The sequence below is a fragment of the Eretmochelys imbricata genome, chromosome 4, assembly GCF_965152235.1.
Source record: "Eretmochelys imbricata isolate rEreImb1 chromosome 4, rEreImb1.hap1, whole genome shotgun sequence".
NCBI lineage: Eukaryota > Metazoa > Chordata > Testudines > Cheloniidae > Eretmochelys > Eretmochelys imbricata.
Window position 1 is genome coordinate 20,437,230 of NC_135575.1, and position 18,375 is coordinate 20,455,604.

The 18,375-nt window shown below is 41.6% G+C and overlaps 1 protein-coding gene across 9 annotated transcripts in view; it reads right to left on the reverse strand.

The window, feature by feature from the left end:
• SEC31A (SEC31 homolog A, COPII component) overlaps positions 1-18,375 on the reverse strand; it is a 69,740-nt gene that overhangs the window by 21,243 nt on the left and 30,122 nt on the right. For 5 of the 9 annotated variants that reach the window (XM_077814951.1, XM_077814953.1, XM_077814952.1 and 2 more), the window contains exons 14-22: positions 17,385-17,462; positions 16,042-16,108; positions 14,784-14,962; positions 11,495-11,621; positions 8,471-8,616; positions 6,037-6,210; positions 4,977-5,150; positions 1,337-1,429; positions 504-636 (exon numbers count right to left, since the gene is read on the reverse strand). In XM_077814951.1, the coding sequence (XP_077671077.1) occupies positions 504-636; positions 1,337-1,429; positions 4,977-5,150; positions 6,037-6,210; positions 8,471-8,616; positions 11,495-11,621; positions 14,784-14,962; positions 16,042-16,108; positions 17,385-17,462 (1,171 nt within the window). The remainder of the gene's footprint in view (positions 1-503; positions 637-1,336; positions 1,430-4,976; positions 5,151-6,036; positions 6,211-8,470; positions 8,617-11,494; positions 11,622-14,783; positions 14,963-16,041; positions 16,109-17,384; positions 17,463-18,375) is intronic. The other 4 variants (XM_077814956.1, XM_077814955.1, XM_077814954.1 and 1 more) reach the window with 1 other exon arrangement.

Genomic DNA, 18,375 nt, shown 5'->3' on the forward strand with positions numbered 1-18,375 from the left:
TCCCGTGTTTCTTTTGTTATTGTTTGTTTTAAACAGGCTACTGCAGTTTTCCCTTCCTCATTTATCTCCCATCTTTGTCCTTATCTATGGTCTCTTCCCTGTCCCCTTTATCTCTCTCTCTCTCACTTCGAGCCAACTCTGCAATAACTGAATTAGGTTAAGTTCCTTCTCAACAAGCAGGCATGCTGCTTGAGAAATACCTGGCTCTGGAGTACTCGTAGGGATCTTTGGCCCTCTGAGCTTTTAGGAAGGGCCAGTCTAGGCCTCAAACTAAGATTTGTTGGTAGCCACCTGCTTAACTATAATTTAGCTGTTCAATAGGCAGTGCCACATCATCACTGACAAAATACCCCTCGGTATGGCAAGTGACCGGGAATAAGTAGCAGGAGCTTTCCATGGATTGTTCTCTCACCCAAAGAGTGGGACTGGTTTCCCCATTGCTCTGAACCTCCCGAACAAACTCACTCATGCGAATGTTGTGTAAATAAGTCATTGCTACTTACTCTGTGGGTACGTCTGTCGTGTCCCCACCTGCGAATACACGTTGTAGCCGGGAGAGGCAGCCTGATGTGGCAACACATTCGGATGAGCAGCCCCTGGTGGCATAATAAAACCTGGGGGTGGAGGATTGTCTCCCTGGGACACAAGAATGCATTAAAGAGAAAGGAGATTAGATTTAATCAGTGCTGCTAACAGGTTGCCAGAGGAGGAGTTGAATGGGATTTCACAATTTCATATTTAAAGGCCTCAAATTGACATCAACAGAAAATAGCCATCACCACTGGCATAACTGTGCTGATCATTCCACCACCTCCATGAGCCAGGCTTCTTGAACAATATAAAGGTGAACCACAACCAAAGTGATGCACTATCCTTTAAACAGGAAATGAAGAAGCAGACATCTTTAGAACACAAACCCTTCGATTTGATGATGTGTAACAAGTCACAAAAACCTGACATCTTGATATTTCAACCAAGACATTTTTTAAAGGTTAAACCTGTTATTTCCAACATTAGGGGGAAAAGAGAGAGAGAGAGAGAGAGAGAGACTATTCTTGCAACACTTGCATGATTCCACTGCCAAAAGGAAGCTGTGAAAGTTCTCACTTGAACACAATTTTTTATTAAATACCAGCTAATGCTTTTTCAAGGCTAGCCGTCTGGGTAATATCTGGAAACGTAACAAGAGCTGCATGGAAACAAAAAGTCAGATTGACCTCAGCACCTGTTGCTGTCTCCCAAATGCACCGGAATGCATTAAGCACACAAACTGTATTCGGGGGTATTTATTTAAAGGGAGCACGATCCGCTCAAAGAGGAATAATGAATGTTATACCTGTGTGTCAGAGGGAGAGGCTGCAGAAGGATGGCTGGGAAGGGCAGTAGGAGTTTTGTTACTCCAGGTAGTGACAGTAGGGGCAATTCTAACCTGAATTGAACAAAGAAATACCAATCACGGAAAATAAAATGAAAAAAAATAAAAATAAAAATAAAAACACCCTAACGGGTATCACATTACCAGATGCAATGCAGCTTATAGGAACTCTGTGAACACACAAAATCAGGCATCCCAGTAGTTCAAAACAGCCATGAAATCAAGATAATAAAATAAAAATAAAGACACAGCCTAAATCATTGCACATTCAAAAGCAAACAGAGAAGACAAGAGGTGAAGAGTTTTGGTATCTAAAGGGAACCACAGCAGGAAGATGGAGCACAGAGAAGGTTCTAGCAGTTAGAAAGCAGACTGGTGTTTGAACAGCATTATACATGCCCCTAAAGCCAGGTCTGTCAGAGTGTCATAATTACAAAGCCTCCTTTTGTCACACTTTCGTAACTGCTGCAAAAATCCACCCCATGCTCAGGGCTCACACCAAGCAGCGCTTAAACAATAGCCTGTAAGTTACAAGGCTTCAATTAAATGGAGGTTGACTGCCTTCATGTAAGTGGGGTTTCCTTAATTTGGGTTCACAAGATCCTCTGAGGTGTCTTGTTAAAAAAACAGAATTTGAAATCCGGCTGTCGCACATGCACAATAAGCTTCTTCCCCAGTGTTAGTCTCTTCCCACAACTGGGTCCTCAGAGCTCCCACGGGACACCAGATATCTCCTATGCCCATGTTTTCCATACTTTCCCAAGCCCTTAGTCTGACATTGTAATCACTGTCTTCCTCACCAAGGGTGAATGAGCGGGACTCAGTTGGCTCATCTATACCACATCTTTAACTGGTGAGAGAGGGTGCTGTTGAGCAATGGGAAATACTGCCGTACACTGAATTCACAGTGCCTGCGTTGCATGTCAGAGGAAGGAGACGGGAGGGGAGCCTTAAATCTAGGGCTTTGCATAGTTAGAGTAAAAGCAACAACATGAAGTTACCACCTGGCTCAGGAATGACTTTAATACACCTATTTCTAATAACAGCAGTGGTTTGTTTAGTCTGGAGAAGAGAAGACTGAGAGGGGACAGTTTTCAAGTACATAATAGGTTGTTACAAGGAGGAGGGAGAAAAATTGTTCTTCTTAACCTCTGAGGAGAGGACAAGAAACAATGGGCTTAAATTGCAGCAAGGACGGTTTAGGTTGGACATTAGGAAAAACTTCCTAACTGTCAGAGTGGTTAAGCACTGGAATAAATTGCCTAGGGAGGTTGTGGAATCTCCAACATTGGGGATTTTAAGAGCAGGTTGAACAAACACCTGTCAGGGATGGTCTAGATAATACTTAGTCCTGCCTTGAATGCAGGGGACTGGACTAGATGACCTCTCGAGGTCCCTTCCAGTTCTATGATTCTATGTATTTTTTTATATAATGAGCCATTACAACAACAAATATGAACATTTTAATAAGTTCCTAAATATGAATGTGCATGATCTGATCAATAACCAGTTTGCAATTTTAAAAAGTTAATTAGATGCTTTTTGCCTACTGAAAAAAAGAGTATTACAATGCAACACAGACGGAGGCCCATAATTAAGCACATGCTTAAAGTTAATCACATGCTTAAGTGCTGGCCTGAACAGGAATGATGGACTTACACGTGTGTTCAAGTGCTCTCCCAAGTTGGAGCCAATGGCAATGAAACTAAAAGTGAAGGCTCAAATACTACATTTTACTTTGCTCTGTCCAATCTACACAATGTTGCATGTCTATCTGTAATACCCCGTTAATATCAAATCCCTGCAGTACCTAAATGCGGAATTGTGTTTTTAACACAAGAAAGCAAGTCAAAAATTTCTTTGCACAGTTCACTTGGAATGTACTTGTTGGTTTGTGTTTAAACCAACAACAAGTTTTGTTGTTGTTTTTTAGTAACAGTTCTCCCATCCCCTTCCTAGCATTTAACACTCTAATGGGTAGAAAACGTGAAACTTCAGTTTGAAGCATTACCAAGACCATCTCATATCTAGGAAAGCTAACATTTTCCATAACAGAATATGAAGGTTATTGCAACTACAATTCATTGGTTACAGGAAAGGAAGGAAGGTAAGAGAGACACAGAAAGGAAAAGCTGGCTTAATTATTTTTAATAATGTATCTGAAAACAGATCAAGCACAGTGATGTTTGCATCAATCTAATGAAGTCTTTTGATCACTCTGAAAGTTACCTTTTGTAAATTCTACATCCAGGAAATCACCTGGGGTTAAGTCTGCAGTAAGGCATTCAAAGCCACTGATATACAAAGGAAGACAACAATGCCAAACACCCCTGACCCTTCAGCCTTTCCTCTTCCTTCCGCCCTCAAAAAAAGCAAATAATTTCATTTCCCTGATGCGATGTGATGCAGCATAAACCCCTCCGCAGCCAGAATCCAAAAAAGCTGGGAAGATGCAACTACTTGATTTACTTGACGCATCAGATGCCTCAAGGCCGGGAAGTGCGAGCATTTCAGTAAATCCACATCTTCAGGGCCCAGGGTGTGACGGGAAACCAAAAGTGCAGACCTAGTTTCCCGTTTCCATTTTCTTCATTTAAAAACAGTTCCCATAACACTAATACACGCTTTCCGTTCTCAAGGAATTGGCTGAAAGCAGCTGGTGGCACAAAAGCCAGCCAATCAATAATGGCTTGCTAAGGGATTGGCGATCACACTTTAACTAGGAGAACAGCTGAGATGGCGTGTCTCACACCAACCCATGGCAGTAATGGCAAACCTGTTTCCCCCCCTTCTGCCATGTAGTCTGATTTGGTGCAGCCTTGAGTCCAATCTAGCACAAAGGTCCCCACCTCCTTTATATCTCATTTGCCTTCCCACCCAACAACTTCCTCCTCTACCCCAGACTCACTCACTCATTCTTTCAGCACACCTCACACTTTGGTTTTCCAGGCCTCTCTCACAGCACCTCATCCCTGCCCAGGGTGCGGATGCTCTCCTTACACAGCTCCTACTCCACCTGCCTGTTCCCCACACCACGGGGAAGAGATTTTAAGCATGAGGCTTTACTGGCCACCCAATCCTCTGGCACAGTCTTCTGTAATGTCCGTCATTTGACTCACAGCACGGGCCAGCAGAATCGGCATCACCTGCCGTGAGTTTGCTACTGCAGCTGTACAGCAATTTCTCTGGCCGATTACAGAGCAACGGGCTACAGAGTGAAAAGCCAGCCTGTCCTTAGCTAAAGAGATGGTAACTGCATGACAGGACTGCATCCCAAAGGCTGCATGTCGCAGGGGAAAACAAAAATAAAAATATCCCCGAAGATGTAGTGATTTGCACTGAAATACATTTTAAATTAAGGAAAAAAGTATCTCCAAACCCAGGCTGCTTGATCAGACATATGAGAGGTGTGTCCAAAAGCAGAGTAAAGGAGGCATCTACGCAGATGGCAAGAAAGCACAAAGGAATTGCTGTCCAAAGGGCTTTTAGGCACATCACACACGCTTCGGATTCATTGAAGGAAACAAAGTGCACAAGCCATCATCTTCAAACCCCACGCAGTGGGAGCACTGCTTCAGCTTGACTGCTGTAAGTCACTTACCTGCTGATAATACTGCTGGGCTGGGCCTTGGGGCATCTGCATTTGTCCAGCCACAGGTCCAGCTCTTCCCTTGGGCATGGGTTCTCTCTCATACGGGGACTTTGGTGCCTCCTGTCCCACTGGAAGTTCTCCCTGGGCTCTGCAAAGTCTGTCCCGCAACAGCACGATCTTTGGCTACAAATAGTAAAGCAAAGCAAACACGTAATTACACCAGGTGGAATCTCTGGCATCAAATCAACAGATGGATGGCCACTTACTGATCAAACTTCAAACGACTGTTCGAAAGAGGATGGGATATTCCACTGAACAGTATTCTGGTTGGCTGAAGCAAATCTGTTAGTCAGCCAAAAAATAGGCATTCCAGCTGGATCCGGTGCAGGTGACTCTACTGGAAGTGTGGGTTGAATCCCAAGTTTGGTACTCTCATTCCCAGGCCGGCAATGGTGGGAATGCCACAGAAATGCGGAGAGAGGGGAAAAGTGGGGCATGAGGGGTGACTGCAGCTACGACCACTGGTGACTGGCTCTGGAGGGCTCTTCTCTAATCCTCACTGGCCAGGAGAATGGCACGCCATGAGCCAAAAAGGGAGAAGAATGAAATGCAATTCTCACAGCTCAGAGAAATAAAAAGAACTTCAATACATATACAGGAATTAACTGATAGTCCAGTAGCCACCCTGGAAAACCTGTGGAATTCACACTAAATGGTCATCAGGAGAGGAATTAAACCATTCATTGTTAGAGAGCAAGCATTGTCACTTGGGGTCCACAAAGCAAAGTCTTGGCTTCACCTTGATTTATTTTCCAAAACACCCTGCAACTTTTGAGGCACCAGGACACGATTATACTGAGACCATGTTCCATTCCAGTGACTTTTCCCACCTACGCACAATAATAATCCCTGTCAATGCAGCTCTAAGTGGGAAGAAGAACTCCAAACCACATTGGAACATGACTTCAAGTGACAGTTTTGTACATGATGTGTGCCACGCATATTAATTAATTATCAATTAAAGCTTGTTCATCTAGAAGGGGGCAGAAGGAAAGTGAAGGCCACTTACCTGGTTGGTGTCCGCAGGAAGGAAAGCCAATGCAGTAGCAATGCTGCCCTGGGCAGCCAACAGATTAGCATACTGACTCATCTTCTCAGCCAGAAGAGCCCCGACAGCATCGGCGTCCATAGATCGTGTAAACTGCACAGCCTTACGCAGGATTACTACTTTCTCAATGAGGTCCTGGAGGATTATGACAGAGGGAAAAACAACAAGTTCACGGGATCAAGTGAGAGAAAATGGCCACTAACTATAGCATGTCAGTAATAAACTCGAGACCAACCTGGCATACTACACAGGTCTCATTACATTATTTTAAGCAGAGTGAAAATAAAGATTTTCCCAACGATTATTAGCTCGTGTTCTGTGTAACATTCAGAGCAAGATAACAGAACAGTAATCAGTGACCATCAATTTCAGTGCATTTTAAAACGTACTGACATTAAATAAACCAGCAGTAATCTGGTTACTCCATAAAGGAAAGCTTTTAAAAATTCTTATTTTATGAGATCTAAGGTACCTGTAGATTATCAGCAGCCATTTTTTTATTTTCATTAGTCAACAAAAAATGTTATTTACTGCCGTTACAAAAATTTCCTAAAAACATAAAGTAGAGATGGGAAAGACCTCTTAGGTCATCTAATCCATCTTCTCGCAAATGCAGGATTGTTCCCTAATGTACCATTAATAGTGTTTTGGCAACTCTAGTTTTAATCATCTTAAGCAAAGAGGATTCCACCACTCCCTCTGGGAGACTATTCCACAGTCTCATCGTTCTTACTGACAAGAAACTGTTCTTGATATTCATCATAAATTTTCCATTTCTTGATTCCATTCCATGACTCCTAGTTAAACCCACGTACCATTCAAAATCATTCTCCTCATCGCTTGCACCACCCTTTAACAACTATGCCTCTGTACATGCAGCCCAAAACTGCATTGGTCCTTTTTTTCAAAAATGTTAACTACCAAACAGCACTGCATGTTCAATGAAACGTCTATCAACCCTTGCTCTCTGTCTGAAACCTATTCCCCAGTTTCCTCCTTCCCATTGAACAGCTGTGCTTTGGATTATTTTTCCCCCAGATGTACTCATTAGTATTTTTTTTCCCAGTTGCATCTCACCTAGGGTGACCAGATGTCTTGATTTTATAGGGACAGTCCCGATATTCAGGGCTTTGTCTTATATAGGTGCCTATTGCGCCGCTCCCCCCCCGGGCCCCATTCCAATTTTTCATACTTACTATCTGATCACCCTAATCTCACCGTGTTATTTTCTGTTCACATTTCTTATCTTTCTCTTATTCCTCCATCCTCACTCGTGTTTGCAATAGCTCCCAGTTTAGTATAATTTGTTAATTTCATTCATGTGCAGTTTACCCCCTCTTCTAGACCATGAATGAAGATACAGTATTTAAAAAATCCAGACCCACACATGAATCGCAACAGTACACCACTAGTATTGTGTGTTTATTGGACTGTTCTCTAGTTCACTCTTGTTTTTTTCCAAGTAAGTGAATATCTTAATCAATCAACAAGCTTTTTTTCCACCCAGGATTAAAATAACAGTTTCTGGGATTTCCAGCTCTCCCATACCACAGTTCGCTGAGGCCTAATATTAGCTCATTTGTGTTTTTTATAGTCTGAGCTGGTGAAGCAAAACAATCAAAATGCAAATTCAAATCTAAGATATTTTTGTAAAAAAGAAATCTTGTTCAGAAGACTTAGAAGTAACTCTAGTTATTTGAAATTTAACTACAAATGCATGATAACATAAAATACAGTTCTAAAATATTTCTGTTTTCTTCAGCCTACTGCAAATATTGACCTATGGCACTGTGTGGCAGTATTACTTCTAAAATTGAAGTCCAAAGCAATTTCATAGGATGGCATCATAAAAAGAAAATATGCAAGAATTCCCTTATAGCAGGGAAATAGATATTGACTTTGCCTTAAAAGGAGCACAACACATAAATGTAAGTCCAAAAAATAAATATATCCATGTCCACCTTCAAAAACACCTGTGACTAACTATTCTGGATTTTACTTTTAGGTACTTAGTCCCCAAAGTTTCTAAACCATCTATTCCAAAAGCAAATTTCAAAAGAAATCAAGGTCTCTAATGAACTTAAATGATCTATCAACTCTTGCAAAGAAAGTATATATATTCAGAAATGCAACAGCCTTATTTTTACAAGCTGAGATAAACGTTGAACATGTTTTGCAATATAGTGTCAGCACAGGCCATTTATAACTAATCGTATTTTACTCATTAAAGTAACACATCACTTTCATGCTGAAGGATATGCAAGTATCAGAGGGTCCGTCAAAATCCTGCATAAAAATAAACTTATTTAAAAGCCAAACCCACATACTTACCAAAAGTACCACACCAAATTATTACAGCATGTCACTCAACACCTTTTTTCACAAAGACACTAACCTGAAGGGACAAGGGGCTGTTTCCATCCTGAGCTTTAGTCCAACACGCAACTAATTTCTCTACATTCCCAGCACAAATATAACACAGACAAGCCTGTGTCTGCAGGAGGTTGTCCCCTTCGTTTTCAAGTCTATTGCCCAACAGATCTAAGAATTATGAATAAAAAGCATTTGAGTCATCTCAAAAAATACTTGATAATTAAAACAAAGTACCACTCAGTATGCTTGGACTAGCTCTGGGTAAGATGAAAATTGTTGTGATACTCAAATATATGCCAAAACTCTAAATCTAGCAAAACGTAGAAGAGAAACATTAAAATTGTCATTGTTTTGTGCATTTGCACTCGGTCATTTAGGGTGCTCTTGAAAATGTTACCCATCTTGCACAGAGGGAAGGCAGGCATTGTGACACATTCCTGATGCTGCTTGCCCAATGTGGCTCAGTGTTTATCTGAAAAGTCATAGGAACCCAAAATGTGGGAACCCTCTTCCCTGACACTCATGCTGAAAATAGACTAATTGTGCAACATGTTCATGTGTCCAAAGGGGACAAATGAGGGGCGCTAGTCTGAGCTTGTCTTTCATTTTGGTGTTTTATTTGCACGTGCCTGGCAATCTGATTTGCTAGAACAATATATTTTGGCTTGCATCAATGGCAGTATCCATCATGTGAGTAATGCTAACAAAATTTAGAACATAAGGCTGGTGTAACCATGGCTAGCCATTGGTTTATTATGCTAATAAGGCGAGGTGAGACAGTGTGGTGTGCAGGAGCGAACACATGGTGTGGGTGGCTGAATTTCCTCCACATTCATCCCGGATTTCCTACTGACTTGCTGTGTGGCTTTTGTTGAGTCTCAAGGACCTGTTTCTTCATCCACTGACTTCAATAGAAGCAAGAGCAGGCCTTTAACTCCTCTCTGCCTCAGTGTGGGCATCTGTGGAAAGGAGACAGCACTTCCCTCCTCCTACTGCGGTGGGAGAATTAATTTTTACAAGGTGCTTTAACAACTTAAAGTGCTAACATGGTTGTACATAAGAACAGCTACACTCAGTCAGACCAATGGTCCATCAAGCCAGTATCCTGTCTTCTGACACTGGCCAATGCTACATTTTTCAAAGGGAATGAACAGAATGGGGCAATTATCAAGTGATCAATCTTGTCATCCAGGCCCAGCATCTGGCAGTCAGAGGTTTAGGGACACCCAGAGCATGGGGTTGCATCCTTGACCATCTTGGCTAATAGCCATTGATGGACCTGTCCTCCAGGAACTTATCTAATGCTTTTTTGAATCCTGTTATAGTTTTGGCCTTCACAACATCCCCTGGCACCGAGTTCCACAGGCTGACTGTGTGTTGTGTGAAGGTGTACTTCCTTTTGTGTGTTTTAAACCTGCTGCCTATTAATTTCATTGGATGACCCCGGCTCTTCTGTTATGTGAAGGGGTAAATAACACTTCCATTACCCCCTTTTGTCATCTCTTTTCCAAGATGAACAGTCCCAGATTTTTTAATCTCTCCTCATATGGAAGCTGTTCCATACCCCTAATCATATTTGTTGCCCTTCCCTGTACCTTTTCCAATGCTAATGTATCTTTTCTGAGATGGGGCAACCTGAACTGCATACAGTATTCAAGATGTGGGGGCACTCCATGGATTTATATAGAGGCGATATAATATTTTCTGTCTTATTATGTAACCCTTTCCTAATGGTTCCTTACACTGTTAGATTTTTTTGACTGCTGCTGCACATTGAGCAGATATTTTCAGAGAACCGTTTTCATGACGACTCCAAGAACACTTTCTTGAGTAGTAACAGCTAATACAGACCTTAACATTCTGTATGTACAGTAGGGATTACATTTTCCAAAGTGCATTACTTTGCATTTATCAACATTGAAATTCATCTGCCATTTTGTTGCCCAGTCACTCAGTTTTGAGATCCCTTTGTAATTCTTCACAGGCAGCTTTGGACTTAACTATCTTGAGTAATGTTGTATCATCTGCAAACTTTGCCACCTCAGTGTTTATCCCTTTTTCCAGATCATTTATGAATATGTTGAACTGCACTGGTATAGATCCTTGGGGGACCCTTTTATTTACCTGTCCATTGTGAAAACTGACCATTTATTCCTACCCTTTGTTTCCTCTTTTAACCAGTTACTAATCCATAAGAGGACCTTTCCGCTTGTCCCATGACTGCTTACTATGCTTAAGAGCCTTTGGTGAGGGACCCTGTCAAAGACTTTCTGAAAGCCCAACTACACAATGTACACTGGATCACCCTTGTCTATATGTTTGTGGATGCCCTCAAAGAATTCTAATAGATGTGCAAAGCATGATTTCCCTTTACAAAAGCCATGTTGCCTCTTCCCTAACATATCACGTTAATCTATCTGTCTGACAATTCTGCCTCATCTAGTCATGTATTTGAAACATTTTAATTGGCATCCCGTAAGCAAAGAATATTATATACTGTTTTCTTAGCAGACGCAGCTCTCATATTAATGGCCAGCACTGCTGGCTTATAGGAAAAGATAACAGTGGTTGTGCTTTGCTTTGGCCATGAAGAGGCATACCTGTTCTTTCCTTGTAGAAACACCTTTGAATTGTACAATGATTTAGGAATGGATCACCTTTAGGAGTTATGTTTCTTTTATTCCAAAAAATTAAAACAATGAATTTACTGCCTTATGAAAAAAAGAGTTGGACTGGCATCCCTGGAGACTGAAGAGCCGTCTGCTCACAGAACAGATGCAACAGGGGGAGCTGCATGTTGGACCAGGAACAGGGACAGATTTGGTTGGGTGGGAGATGAAAGATAATCAAATGCTGATTTCAAGTTGATTGTATTCCTTTAAAATTCCAGTGAGTTCCCATAATCCAAAATAAAGGAATTATCCAATAAAGGAACTAATCATGAATAAATTAATTCATATGAAGGAAAATAACTTTGGAGTATTTAAAAGCATAGTTTCACTTAAGTTGAGTAAAATAAATTACATCCATTCTTAAATTTTCTTACCACAGAGAGCTGCAAATTCATCTGGCCTAGCATAAGTCAACACAGCAGCCAGCGCCTCTCTCCAGTTTTGCAAATCACATGACTGAACTATCTCCTTCCAGTTCTTTGTCACAACGGCAGTGATGAGCTGGAAGGAAAGAGAAGGACCAAATGACGTCTTTGTAGAATTCCCATTCCTGACCCCATATCATTTACATCTATGCTGTGTGCCCAACCCCAGCGTATCTGGGACAGATATGTCACCATGACTCTACTCATCTGAAAGATTATGTGAATTCACATTTAGATGGGATCCAGTGAAACTTAGAAACCAGGGCAAAGGCAACACAGCACAGCAAGTATCCTTTTTATAAAATTCACACCACATGATGTGCTGATCAGGGTGCAGATGTCCCAGGGGGAAAAAGAGGGTCTGAACCACAAAGAATAAACAATGGAATCAACTGATTATATCCAATATTATACTATAAACATGTATTGAATAAGGTATTTTCTGAAATTTGGTGACACAGTGCTGATTAGCGTTATTGAGTGAGGTATGGGTAGCGTGTAAAGTGTTACATATGTGTGCTGGAAATATGCTCCTAAAATGTGTTCAGACTAAGCAATCTGAGTAGAGCAGATGAACAGGTCTGTCCTAGACCCACGAATGTGGATTCACCAGCCTGCCAGGGTCAAGCAAAGTACAACAGAAGGTACATTTGTATCTAAGGGAAATAAAGTGACCAAACTAATTAAAAAAGCAAATTGACCAGAGGGTGAAAGAAAGGGCTTGGTGTCTGCAGCCTGAAGAACAAACAGCAGGGGAGAGGAACTTCCTATGCACTTACTTTTCAAAGAATACATTTCTGGGGGTTATTGTCTATAACAAGAAAGGGAGAGAACCCCGAAGGGGCCCATCACTGAGAGGACATAGGTACAGCATGCTTTGAGCCTGTAAAAGTTGGATTCCCTAGTCTGAAAGGCTAGGAATGCTGGTAATTTGATGTACATACAAAGAACTTACGCAAAGAAAGATTAAGTTTTAGTCACTTTTATTTTATAGCAGGTTTTCTTTTGTTTTATTTGTAACCATACCTGTCTCCTTCTCTTGCTTAGTATCACTTCAATTTCTATTCTTTGTTCATAAACTTATTCTTGTTTTATTACAAAACCATCTCAGTGCTGTTGTATGGAAGTGTGAGTCTTAGCTAACCTAACATGCTGGTGTATGTATGGTCTCTCTGGAGGCAGGGAACTTAATTTCTGTGAGTGTCCAGTGAGAGGGACTGGCCTGTGCAGGGAGACATCTCTGGGGAACTTGAGAGCTGGGGTTCACTGATTGTCACCTACAAGGCAAGGTTTAGGCTGGTGGAGTCCTGAAGCATTTGCTGGCAAGGCAAACAGGCTGGTGTGTCACGGAGCTGACACATAGCTTATCAGCAGCAATGCTCTCACTCTTACTAAGGCAGAGTGGGAACATGGTGGCTCACTGCTTTGGGTGTCCTGAGCACGATGTCACACGGGTACAGTAATCAGCAAATCAGGGACCCGCAGAAGCTTTTAAAAATTATTTTACAGTACAAGGTTATCTTTGTTTGGTTAAGAATTTAGTTATAAAACTTCTGCACAACACAGGGCAAAGTGAGGGGCGTCACTGATTTTGTTCCTAAACTGCATGCCGACCAAACCTTTTAATTCCGTTTTATTAAACTCTACACCCCTGGCAGCCTACTTCACTGCAGTTAAAAAAGAATGCCCTACGCAGAGGCAACCCAGACTTGCATCAACAATACTCTGTCCACTAACTAAACAACCCTGCCCTTTGTCCTGTGAGCCAACCTGCCAGGATATTGATAGTATTCAGTTTTCCTTTCCCTGCCTCCACTCTGCCCTCCAGTTACTCATCCACTTTAGACAGAATACTGATTTACTCCACAGCTGTGTTGATATTTAGTGAACAAAGGCCTTGTAAGTAACACAGTCAGGCATCAAACAAACAGTTTGCATGACTTTAGAAGAAAACAAAGGCAAGTAACTAAAAAAAATAAAATTTGTGCAATGACAAATGTATCACTCATTTGCTAACACAACACATAGGTAAGGGATTGGTGTTCCACAGAACTGCCTCTCTCCAAAGGATGGATTGCCAAAAGAAGTATTTGAAATACCTGTACTTCTGTTCTTTAAACCTACTAAAAATATCTAGAAAAGGTCTCAGAGAGGTGGACAGATTTTCCCTCTTTACTCTTGCCCCAGACAAAAGAAATTAGAACTGCCCTTGCCCCAATCATATCATAGGGAATGGTCAGTAAAGACTCGCTTAGAGACCATGTGTTAGTGCTGATCATGCTTTGCAGCCTTAAGCCCTGAGCCAGAAAAATACTTGAGCAATCTGCTCAACTTTAAGCACAGGAGCAGTCCCATTTGAAGCCACTGCTCCCCGTTAAGCATGTGATTAAGTGCTTTGCTAATTCAGGACCTTAGCATGGGGATAAAAACCTGCTATTTTCAATGTCGCCTCCTCCTACTGCACCGTTAAATGCCGTTCCATGACAAAGGAACAGTGAGAAGCAAAAACTGAAATACGCGGTCAGTTTCAAAACGCCAACTTTGGTAACAGAATGTCTTGATGGCTGCTCCTCTTGCATGCACCTTCTGCTGACGCTCTGACGTAAGAGACCGGCAGGGGGCAAAGAACTGAAGGAGCATTGCCAACAAGGCAGAAGCTGAAGAGCAGATATAACCAGATGTCCATATCACACTGTCTCATAGATGTCATGTGATTAGATTAGTCCTGCTATTCTTAGATAACCTTTGTACACAATAGAGCAAAACATCAGCAAAAATGTCTCCTCCAACTGACTGGACAGAAAGTAACATAATAAGTGCTGCAGCTGGAGTAAGTACAGTACTTGCTAAAGATACCAGATAAGACACTGCACATACACTAAACACTGAGTTTTTAGATACTAGATATTTATCCTTGCTCATCAGCGAGGATGCTTTTTACTCAATGTGATCAACAAATGTTAGAAGGATGGGGAGAGAGAGTAGAAATAAGAGTAAAAGCTGCTCTTCATCCCAGCTGATAAGCCTGTTCTCTGCTTAACAATATACAAAACAGAAAAACACCCTTTCACTCACAGATCCAATGAATGAATTTACCCTACCTTCAATTCTCCTAGAAACAAATGTACAAAGATAGCAAGGAAAGTCGTACGTCACCAGAACATAAACAGTTTCAGGAGTCTGCTGAAAGCCTATACACACAAATTTTGTTTTAGTTTTCAGTTGAAAAGCTACATACCCTGGTAATTTTGCTCTGCATCTTAACAAAGTACTTTTTCTGCGTCCTCAACAGCAGCTCTTGTCCACCTGCTATGGCCAATATGATGGCATCAGCCATGCGATTATCATGTAAGCAGAGATCAACCGCACTTTCAAAGTTACCAGTCAGCAAAGCCTGGGTAATCAAACCATCAACATCTGCAACAGGAAGAATAATTTAGTTTTGAAACAATTTTACTGCTTCAAAATAAAATAGGCATTAAACATACAGTTATATAGGTGAGTCAAGTAGCAGTTTCTCTCACTCCATGATGCTGGGCTGTTTTCTTCTTAAAGACCTTGATTCAGGAAAAAATTAAGCACATATTTAAGTTCATTGCTATTCAAGACAACACTTTCGTATGTGCTTAAGTGCTGCCCTCAATAGGATGGATTTCCTGAATCAAGGCCAAAGAGCCTGTAGCATTATCACCTTGTACTATGATCCCAAGAAATCTCAAATCCACTTCGTCAGGCCAAACAAGAACTTGGATAAGAGATCTCCAAGAATTACGTACTTTAGTGTCATAGGAAGTACTGCTGGTATTTCACTAGGCAGTGCTCTTTCTTCTGAGTCAGTACTGAAACTATGACCCAATGTATTTTGTCGGGGATGAACATAAGAATGGCCATACTGGGTCAGACCAAAGGTCCATCCAGCCCCGTATCCTGTCTGCCGACAGTGGCCAATGCCAGGTGCCCCAGAGGGATGCTTGAAGTGTTATCTTGTGGATGAGATATACAAGGAAGGCCTTGAACTTCAGTGGTCGCTAAAGATCCCCAGGGAATGTTGGTAAGAATGAAGTGTTAACACCCATGTCCCGACCAAATCTGAACTCTGGTAACAATAGGCTGTCTACTAAACCCTTCCTCTAGTTTCAGTGTCAACTGGTACAGGATCCTTCCTAACAGTCTGTCCTAAACTGTTGTGTAGAGTTGCTATATGCAGTTAAAAAGGTGTCAAACTACCCAGAGATGGATGCATTGTAGTGATGGGGAAAGCAATCCCTGTGTAATTCCTTACTTTTCCTAACACAGGTGTTGTAGTACTTTGAGACTGTTGGGTGAAAGCTAATATAGAAGTGAAAATAATTGAAATGCGAGTAAATAACAGACTCTCTGACATTCCCTAGGCAGAAGGCTCCATATAAAGAGAATTTAGGTAATACTACAGTTGTGATAGCTCAATAAGTAAAAATATTTGCAAGTACCATGAAATCAATATAAACAGGTTTTACCTCCACTGACAGAGATGTTAAATGTTTCTTTTCCAGGTGTCAGATCTTCAGTCTCCTCTTTTGTTCTCTATTAGAGAGGAAAAGTGCAGTTTTTCAGCCTATGCAAAGATATGGCTAAATAAATCCATGTTTGAAGACATACACCTTATATTGGAGGGCATGGTATGCTTTCTTACTGCCATTCCCCAAGAGGCTACTAACTTAGAATTAAAGAGCATTGTTATGCTCTGTGTTTCTACACAATGCCATTAACTTCTCCTGGCACCTGCACAAAGCAAATCTCTGGGCACTGTGGAAAAGCCCTGAGTGTACCTAGTGATCTACCTAACAATGTAAATGCACAAACACCACTGCTGACAGATCACTGGTGAGCATTATTAAAACTAGATGCAATTAGGGGAAAAACACTTCAAAAACGTCAGGGTTCACCTCACTGGGAAGAGGCTCATTTAAGTACATTGGCAAGTATTTAGACATTGCGAGCAATTACAAGCCTTGGGATTTCCATGCATGAATGCACAGAATAATAATAATAAAAAAAACCTCCAGAAACTTTCGGTAATCAATCCTCACAGTCCCACTGTGAGGACTGCAGATGATAACATCCTCATTTTACAGAGAGGGAAACCAAAAAGTTACGTCACCTGCTCAAGGTGTCAGGGTGAGTCAATGTCCAAGCATCTAATTGCTCCAGCATGATGCATCAGGTTGGTATGTACTGCTTTTTAAATAAGCATATATTTTTTCCCCACAAAAAGGTTGCTCTGTATGTTAATGCTATCTAGCTAACATTTAACTTTACTGCACAGAGATCTGGTGCATGATCCTGCAAAGTCCTGGGCACCCTGGCTCAATCCTGCAAAGCATTTAAACACATACTTGCTCTGGGCATTGAAATGAGACCACTCACATGCTGAAAATTAAGCACATGCTTAAAAATGCTATACTGGATAAGGGCCAGAGCATTCAGCAGCCTCTACAACAGAACCCTTTATGATCTTTCACTTAAAAAAAAACCCTCAAGTATCTCAAATCCAATGTGAAAATCTATGCACGACGTGTTAATTTTTTAATTTAAAATAAAATTCATATAGAAATGTGTACTACCCAGTGTGAGTCTCCTTCGAACATGAGTTCTCAACCTTTTCATTGTGTGGACCAAACCTGAGCAGAGAAACTGTTGAATGACTACCTCCCCTCTCATTTGCCATTGTGCAAATATGCACAGGTACAATACACACACAAAGAGAACATTAGAAAGACACCAGAAAGGAAATGAGCTGTTAAGGCAGTGGGTAAGTGTGTGATAACCTAACATAGTTAATACAGAAGCCAACGCTTACCTTTCCCAAGAACGGCTCTTCAGTAGTGTGGCTATCTTCTTCATCACTTTGTACTGATTGGTCAGATTCTTTAAGAGCCTTTTGCAGAGAATGGAAGATGACATGTGGAAAAAGTTAGCAGGACGGGGAGGGGGTGAGAGAGAGAGAGAGAGAGAGAGAGAGAGAGACACTCAGCTGTGAAGAACACAGATTAAAAGGAACACGATACACAATATACAAAGCGAGTCTGCCAAGAGCAGAACTCCTTTTGCAGAAATGTAAATGTCTTCACTTCCTCGGTTTTCCCCACTAACTAGAGCCACACTTAGGCCACATCCACACTACAACAGCACAGCTACAGCGCTGCAGATTCGCCACAGTAGCTGCTGTAGGGTAGATGCTTCCTACGCCGACAGAAGGGTTTTTTCCACTGATGCAGACAATCCACCTCTCTGAGAGATGGTAGCTATGCTGATGGAAGAATTCCTTCATTTACAGTGGGGGTTAGGTCGACCTAACTACTTTGCACAGGGCACAGAGTTCTTCATAGCCCTGAGCAATGCAGCTAGGTCAATATAATTTGTAGGTGTAGACCAGGCCACAGGTTTCAAATTAGCCATCTGAACACATGTAGCCACTTTTTTTTAATTTGACACTAATTGATGGTAGCCAAAAGAGCACGTGCACTATGATGAAACGAAGAGCATTTGTAACAGACTCTGACAAAGGAGAGAGTGTGAGGGAGAGAATGTAGGGCGAGAGTATATTTCACTATCACTTTAGACCATTAAAAGAAAAAAAATATGCATATTCAATGCAAGCCATTCTTACAAGAAAGCTGTGGGAATCTCAGATTCAGTCCCACATGCTGAAAATTAAACCATTAGGCCAAATCCTTCTCTGTAATGCAGACAGGTATGCTAGGGGAGAAGTACGGCAAGGCGCTGCAGGGGAAGCCCTAATCAGCTCCTGCCACCCCAGCCCCAGTCAGGGGGAGTGGGTTGGGGCTGGG